At 41.4% G+C, this 8,040-nt stretch overlaps 2 protein-coding genes across 3 annotated transcripts; both read right to left on the bottom strand.

Annotated features, from left to right (window-relative positions):
- Positions 1 to 168: 168 nt before the first annotated feature.
- Positions 169 to 2,182, bottom strand: LOC114523135 (transcriptional adapter 3-like). Of its 2 annotated transcripts, none has more exons than XM_028543984.1 (3): positions 2,048 to 2,182; positions 1,725 to 1,939; positions 169 to 1,214 (listed from the first exon to the last, which is right to left on the bottom strand). In XM_028543984.1, the coding sequence occupies exons 1-3, from the start codon at positions 2,151 to 2,153 to the stop codon at positions 219 to 221; spliced, it is 1,317 nt and encodes a 438-aa protein (XP_028399785.1). In that variant the 5' UTR covers positions 2,154 to 2,182; the 3' UTR covers positions 169 to 218. The 2 variants fall into 2 exon arrangements, with proteins under 2 accessions (XP_028399785.1, XP_028399786.1); XM_028543985.1 differs by having other exon boundaries at positions 2,043 to 2,085.
- Positions 2,183 to 2,248: 66 nt separating this feature from the next.
- LOC114523134 (zinc finger protein ZXDC-like) lies at positions 2,249 to 7,952 on the bottom strand. Its single transcript, XM_028543983.1, has 10 exons — positions 7,863 to 7,952; positions 6,825 to 7,204; positions 6,280 to 6,504; positions 6,062 to 6,187; positions 5,759 to 5,848; positions 5,052 to 5,426; positions 4,514 to 4,694; positions 4,126 to 4,323; positions 2,888 to 3,831; positions 2,249 to 2,778 (listed from the first exon to the last, which is right to left on the bottom strand). Exons 1-10 carry the CDS (start codon positions 7,948 to 7,950, stop codon positions 2,557 to 2,559), a joined length of 2,829 nt encoding a protein of 942 aa, XP_028399784.1. The 5' UTR covers positions 7,951 to 7,952; the 3' UTR covers positions 2,249 to 2,556.
- Between the last annotated feature and the right edge of the window lie 88 nt (positions 7,953 to 8,040).

The raw sequence follows: 8,040 nt of genomic DNA, 5'->3' as shown, positions 1-8,040 counted from the left end.
GGTGTGCCAAGGTAATATTAACGGATTTCGTGATTTGCACTTAGGAAAGGGTGCCGGTTAGGACTGGGTTTAAAGAGAAAATATTTCGTGCTGCACTGTATTATGATAAGTATAAAATAAGTCGTACAAAAAAGTAGGTAAAACTGGATCTGATTCATTTTAGTTGAGACAAATTTATTTGGATACAAATACTAAATTATTGTGGCGATCTACACCACCTAAAGTACTTCCGAATTTAGCACACGCAGAATCGTTTCACGTTCTTTGAGAGCATTACTCGCCATCTCTCGTTCACGCTTCGTCGGACTTTTCTTATTCTGCTTGTATGAAGAAAACTTACGAAACCACTCCAGGACGTCTGCGTCCGCAGACTGCACGCGATGCCGCAGTTCCTGTTTCCGCATTTCCGTCTGGGCGGCCTCGAGAAGTTCGCGTTTCGTGTTCTGGTTGGATGTGACCAATGCTTGAAGTTCAGCCTGTCGCTTTTTTAGTTCGTTGAGAATCTCGTCACCACCGCCGCCGCCATCTTGAAGTTCATCGCTTTCTGCTGGTTTCTCAATTATCCCTTGTGCAATCAGCTCTTGCCTGATTTTCACTTCCAGCGTGCGAGCATGCGGCACGTGCATCAATTTTGTTCCCGCTGGAGGTGCCACCTTGTCGATAGCAGCTTTTGCATCCAAACCATCTTCTGTGATTGGTGCAATGATATTCTCTTCTACAAATGCACTAATCAGCCTTTGGGTTAGTGGTCCAAATGGACAGACCTCATCTGATGGTAAATTTCCAATGTCTGTAGCACCTTTTTTCAAAATGTCAACCAAAGTAGCCTCATTAACACTGTCAACGTTACTAGATTTTAATGTGGATTGTTTCTTTTCGTTCACCTTCTTTCCAAATTCTTGTTCTTCTGCTAAATCCTCCATTGCCCACTTTTCACTATAATGCTTTCCTAAAGACGGCACTTTATAGTACTCTGAGTTATCCTCAGATGATTTTATTGACTCTTCTAAGAATTTCAAATCTTCCAAGGTAATGTCTGCGCAGTATGGCTCCACTGTGGCCCAGAAGCGGTTTGGAGCATCAATTGATTTTGATTTCACAGTATTTGTCTCTTCGTCAGCATCAAAATAGTCCTGGGATTTTGCGTTTGATGATTTTTTGTTGCCCTTGACCTTTTGAGCGAGGGCTGTTGACTTGTCATCCAATTTTTGTTTCTAAAAAGTGAAAATGAGGTAACCAGTTTATCTGGTGGAAAAATATCATTCTACTAATATGCAACCATCCCATAGATAAGACTGCAGGGTTAGGAAATCCACTAGATTTAAGGAAAGCTGATGTTCAGATGCACCAAATTTTGGCAGGTAAGCCTCAGGCACAGATGGGTGCATGTTATGTGCATCCAGTCTACTTAGGGGCTGTTTACATGAGCCTGGTTACCCAAGATTCAACGAAGCGTGAGAGAACTTTGAGGTATTGGGATAAGTCTTTATGACACCAAACAAGCACATGCTATTGATGTGGTGATTATACGACTGCCAGGATCATGTTATCTGCTCATTTCAACACCTCAAAATCATCTCACGTTTTGTTGAATCTCGGGTAACCGGGCTCATGTAAACTGCCTTGTATGAAAAGCCAGGCGCACCACCAATTTCATCTTGGGTACGGCGATCCCCAACTCTGCAGTCTGGGGCATGATTACAGATGTACATAAGAATATGTACCTTGCTTCCTCTTTGATCGCCTGAGGCAGGTTTACATCTTTTCAAAGAGTTCAAAATCTCTAACTCTTTCTGTCTGGAGCCTTTCTTATCTTTTCTGTCGACCCAATCAGATAAAACTTTGTTCTCAGACTCCAGTAACCTAGAACGACGGTTTACAGCAGCCAACAAAGTTTCTAGATCGCTCTGAAGCATTGGCAAATCTTCCACCGTTATCCCTTTAGAAAAAAATAAGGCATTTTCGAAATCAAGACTTTAAAATTCATCCAATTCAGTTTAATCTTACAAAGCGGAAACTTCAATAGGCAAACATAACAATACCTTACCTTGATCTTGGGGCCTTTTAAGAACAGATGAATAAGACGGACACATTTTACCGTGATCTAAAGTCTTGAATTCAATGTATTGTAAAGGACATTTATCATCGTCCATTTTGATTGTATTGATTTTTATTGATTTTCGTTATTGACACCCAATACTTCAAATAAGAGATGATTTAGTGGTGCTAGTTTAAACACTGATCTCTTTGTAGTGATTTTGACGCTGGATGACTATATTTACTACCAACGTATATTATATAATTATATATTATTAATTGGTGTAATTGGCTTCAATCACAGTGCCTCGATAGCAGAGTGTTCACAACAGTTCTAGTCTGCCTGCCGTGCGGGCTATTACTGCCCCAATTTTAGTATGCGGTGAAAGAAAAATCCTGGGATGTTGACTAGACCATAACCATTACCATTTCGTACCAGCTTTTGCAATTTTCCTGATTTCATTCCGCTGTCTCCGCGATTGCTATCGAGTTTCCAAATAACTACTCGGTACACCACTGTTACCTTAAGTCCTGAAGATTAATAGTGCTCTCGTGATCTAGGGGATGGTCGTGGACATGCGTTGTAAATGGGGACACAGGGGATTTATCAATGTCATCGGATAGGGATAGATTAAGACTGAGGTTTGACACAGGTAATTCATTGCGTGTCCGGTCTATTGAATCTTTCATGTTATTGTCGGTTAATTTTGCCTGCTCGTTTGAATGCTTCACTTCCTTACCCTAAAAAATGAATTAATATGCATTTAGTTTCCTGAGATTAAGTCAGAGGATTAGCGTAATAGCGTTGGATTAGGATTTGAATTAGGGTTAAGTCCAATCCTCTACTAACCTGGAATATGATGGAAGGTGGGGCCGATTGCCCAATTGAAGCTGGTTCTCTCAATGTGATATGTCTGTCTGTCTGTTCATTCGTCTCATCCATGTCTTCAGTCACAACCACTGTTTGCCCAGGGGATTCATTATCCGGGGAGATAAAGACCACCATGGTGGGCAATGTTAGATCCTCGGAGGTTTTACTTCTCTCCGAATTCTGTCCCTGGGGAATATAGTCTTGAGTCTCAGAGGATTGTTCAATATATTCTTGAGAAGGTGAATTCTCTGACCCGACAATGTAACCATCATCAGGAGAATTTTGTTCACGAACAATGTAACCTTCGCTACCGGAAGGCTCGTCCCGGATAATCTGCCCTTCGCGGACAATGTACCTTTCGTTACCGGCGTTTTCATCCTGGACAATATACGCCTCATCATCGGAATTTGGTTCTTGCACAATGTATCCTTCATCATCGGCACTTCGTTCCCGGACAATGTGTCCCCTCTCTCGGACGACGTATGTTTCACACGAGGGACTTTGTTCCTGCATGTCAAATCCTTCGGAATTTACTTGGTCAGCACTTCTAGAACCATGACTTGTGCTCAGGTCCTCAGATACCTCGACGTCCATACTCGCTTGAACGTAATGAGCCCCCGGCGACGGCAGTGGCGTACCAGCGGTAAAAGGCACGTTGCCATGCGACGTGCTGGCGTACGAATCGTTGGAAGAGAACTGGAAACAAATGCCGTGAGAGGAATCGGAGACTGGTGTCTGAGGCGGGAATGTCTCCTCGGTCGAGTAATGTACGACGGTCAACGAGGCGACATCTTCGGAAGCGAAGTCTTCTCCGCTAAATGGATGGATAACTGGGTAGGGGGTGTTGGGGACAGGGCTAGTACTAGTCGACACCACAGAGTTCACCCCACCGATATCTACATAATGTATAGACGCCGGTTGATCTGTAAAAAAAAAGGAAGGTAATATCACAGGAGATCTAACCGTCTAAAGCCAGGTGTATAAAACTCTTAACCACAGTTTGAGGTACTTGAATCCTAGTTTACCTCAAGAAACATGATTTTGACTAACTATTGTCGGAGTATTGTATTAACAATCTGGGCCCTGGAGCCGACTGTATAACAAGTAGACAAAGTTCTAACAGTTTTAATTCAATGCAAAATTTGTTCAATCATAGGGCGGGAGTTCTTAGGTTAACTTCTTCAGTGAAGTACATACACGGTTCTGCGATCAATTACCTGAACATTGTTCTTGATCCATTGTCTCTTCGGGACTTGAGTTCTTTTCTTCGTGTCGTTTTTGATGCAATCTCAGATTGGCCGCAGTTGTGTACGCCTTGTCACAGCCTTCAACGGCACACCTGAATGGCTTGTCTCCAGAATGTTTTCTCAAATGTATCGTGAGTGTGCTGGCAGCTGTAAAACCCTTGCGACAGTCTGTGAAAGGAAGATTGAAAGAAAGGAATGACTACCACACTCGGGGGGCGCGTTCATTTGGTCTGGAATATACAGGAAGGCATGCCCCCCCTAGCCTAGGCTAAAAGGGATGTGAATTCAGGCATGGAATCAAATTATGTATAGAAATTATACTCCAAAATCGTACAGGTTCCATCCTTGACCAACTTACTTTCATATGAACAAATAAAAGGTTTCTCTCCAGTGTGGGACATCTGATGTGTTCTCATGTGGCTGGCTCGGGTGAAAGACTTTCCACAACCCGCGTATTGACATGTGAACGGACGCTCTCCGCTGTGTTTTCTCATGTGACGTTTCAGCTTATACGCACTTGTGAAGGACCATGTACAACCCTTAAAAAACAAGCAATGTCACATTCAACCAGAGATTTTCAAAAAGAGAGTGTGGTGAATAATCCCGGGCTAAAGAGGAAGCCCCCTAATGATAAAGGAATTGTTGTACAATATGATAGGCGGGACTTAGGAGAGTAAACGAACTAAACCCAGTCCATGTACTTAAAGCTTAAATCAGGCACTAAAATTTCCCTGAAGAAAACCTTGTGTTTTATCACCAACTGGACTGATTGATCTAACCAGTCAGTTATTATAAGATGAACCCAACCTTGATCTCGTAATACTTACTGGAATTCAGATCTATCAAGATCAAATTTGCTAGTCTTAGGAGAAAGGCATGAGACTAGCACACCTTACCTCTTCATTGCAGACAAATGGTCGCTCTCCAGTATGTGTTCTCACATGAAGTTTCAACTTGGAGGCTTTGGTGAACCGCTTGTCGCATCCTTCGTACGTGCATGCGTGCGGGCGTTCTCCAGTATGCGTCTTCACGTGCGTATTGTAATATCCCAATGATTTGAACTGCTTCCCGCAACCATCAATGGTGCACGTGTGCACCTCGTGCGAGACCACGTGTTTCTTTTCGTGGACACGCAGTCGATGAAGTGTGGTAAAGCTTAGCCCGCAACCAGGGAACAAGCAAACGTTGGTCTGTTCACGAACATGCGCTTTCTGATGAGTCTTTAGGTTGTAGGTTGTTGTAAAGGTCTTTCCACAGTCGTTGATTTCACACTGAAAGTTGGAGCATTTTAGAATATTACCTGTGTTTAATATGCAATTTTCATACTGAACAGCCCTATCAGTTCCAAACTGTTCTCCCTAGAGGTCCAGTAAGGATCATCTCTTATTGATCCAGTGTTACTACAGGAGGAAACTTAAACTAAACTAACTTCATTTATACTGGATAACTCTATCAGTTCTAAACTATTCTTCCTAGAGGTCCAGTAAGGATCATCTCTTATTGATCCAGTGTTACTACAGGAGGAAACCTAAACTAAACTAACTTTATTTATACTGGATAGCTAAACTAAACTTATCCTTATTTATTTACACTGGATACTCACAATGAAAGGTTTTTCACCAGTGTGACCACGCATATGCCGTTTTAGTTTGTAAGCTGTGGTAAAAGCCCAATCACATCCTGGTAATGGACACTAAATGAGAAAACAGTTCATCTTAAAATTACCCAGTGTTGGCTACACACTAGCCACAAACAACACCAACATGTTTAAGGTGAAGGTATGGATGGCGCCCCCCTGGAATTCTCCCTAAAAAATGACTAATGAGAGATGATTATACTATGACACTATGAGAGCTAGATGATTAAGTTCATTGGTATACTCATTGGTATACTGAAATATTATTACCTTATGAGGTCGTTCCCCAGTATGTGATAACATGTGAAGTTTAAGTTTGCACGAAGTTGGAGCAATCTTGGAGCAACCAGGTTCAGAGCATTTATATTCCTTATTTCCATCTTTTTCTTCACTTGGCTAATGTAAGATGACAGATACTTAGTGAGTTTTACTATGGATAGTCTTTGAGCATTACAGTGGTTCAATCTAGAGACTAATTTTTTTTTCACCTGCGTTGTCTCTTTCTGTTCAGCCGGCGTCTGACCAGCCTGTACAAAGACAGTGCCTTGCTGGTAGACTTGACCCTGACCATCTATACTGTGTAATACCAGCAGATTTGTACCACCAATTGGTATGATTTGACCTGATGGTGCTATGGCAGCTGACGAGAATACCATCATACCACTGGCACCAGGATTATTATTATTGCCAAGAACAGCTTGAGTCGAGACACCCTATGCATTGTGGAAGATTGTAAATATAATATTTATGATGAATTATAAATGTTGCAATGATAGCGTGGATTAAACACATGACGAAGGTTCAGATTGTGATCATAGCAAATTTTGTTGGTATAACAGTGATGGATGCAGCAAGAGTTCTTTAGGTGCCAGATAACTGTACAAAGTTCCACAAATTTGGTACATGCTGTCATATAGTGCGAATCTAAATCCACAGAGGTGCCCACCACTATGCACCCATACCCTTAGACACCCTCTTCATAGATCTGGCATTATGATATAACGATAAGTAATTGGTCCAGTTTCAAACTGACCTGTAATTGTTCATTTCCTGCAATGATTGTCAGTGATTCATGTTCCTCCGCATCTCCCTCGGTCAAAATCAATGGCAGTTGCTCAGGGATTGTCTGAACGCCAGATAGCAACATCTTATTTTCACTGTTCAAGTCCCGAGCCTTGCCTGTTGAAGTTCCGAGATGTGGAGAAGGAACATCTTGTGAACCAATGCCCTTTGCTGCGCTTGGGTTGGATTTTTGTTGTGTGCTGGGCAACTGTGATATATTGTCAGATGTTTCAATGTTTCTATGTATGCTTTCTTCATTAGCAGACAGAGTTTCATTGTTTGTTTGGGTTTTCTGTGAGTTGGAAGGTTCATCCTTATTTCTTGCCTCAAAAATATGGCTTTGAGTGGCATCTGTTTAAAAAACATGTATTATTTTACTCCAAGTTTAAAGATGGGCAGTATTGGTTGCAGCATGCAAGACACATTCAGCACAAACACTTTTTCATCTATTCCCCAGTGTTTGTGTTCATTGAGGAAAATACAAGCATTTGAAACAGTGAAAGTGTGAAACTAGTCCCTTATCTTTATGAATAAAGTATGAGTTATGCATGAAAAGAGAAAGTGCTGCGAAATTGCCCATATTGTCTTCAGTTGTAGCAATTTTACAATATTTGCTACATTTGAATACAAGTCTTGAATATGAATTCTAAAATTGATTTGAGAATCTTTGTTCGTTTGTCTACCAAATATGCGTAATACAATAATTTATAACCCAGGGGGTACACTATTGTAATTAAAAATACACAGCAACAATTTCAAAAAGAATCAGCTTTCTACACGAAAATAAACGTATTTTCATAGGTAATTCCATTGAGTAAAGAGTTCTTCGCACAAGCCAAAAAATTTCCCAAACTTTGGAGGGAAAAATATGTATTTTTACTTTCATATTCTGAACTAAAAATTCACAGGAAGTTATGCCAAGGAAGGCTTTATAAAATCATAAAAAACAGGCGCTAGTTTGGATTCAGATACGAGAGATAACCGAAGATATTTAAAAATAAACTTTTACCTTCCTTTTGGGTTAAAGAACTAGCAATTTCTGCCCCTGAATCAGCACTTGGGAGCCCCTGAAAATCGCTTCGGCCCTGAGAAACCATGATGGATGCCCCGAATTTTTGGAGAAGGAACCGCGCGCGCTCATCCACGCACACGCGTGACGGGTTTGACCAGCGATTTGACACGTGACA

The sequence above is a fragment of the Dendronephthya gigantea genome, unplaced genomic scaffold (assembly GCF_004324835.1).
Source record: "Dendronephthya gigantea isolate DGI-Jeju-01 unplaced genomic scaffold, DenGig_1.0 000026F, whole genome shotgun sequence".
Lineage (NCBI taxonomy): Eukaryota > Metazoa > Cnidaria > Anthozoa > Malacalcyonacea > Nephtheidae > Dendronephthya > Dendronephthya gigantea.
Note: the sequence above shows the minus strand (reverse complement) of the source record. Positions and strands in the feature narration are given on the sequence as shown.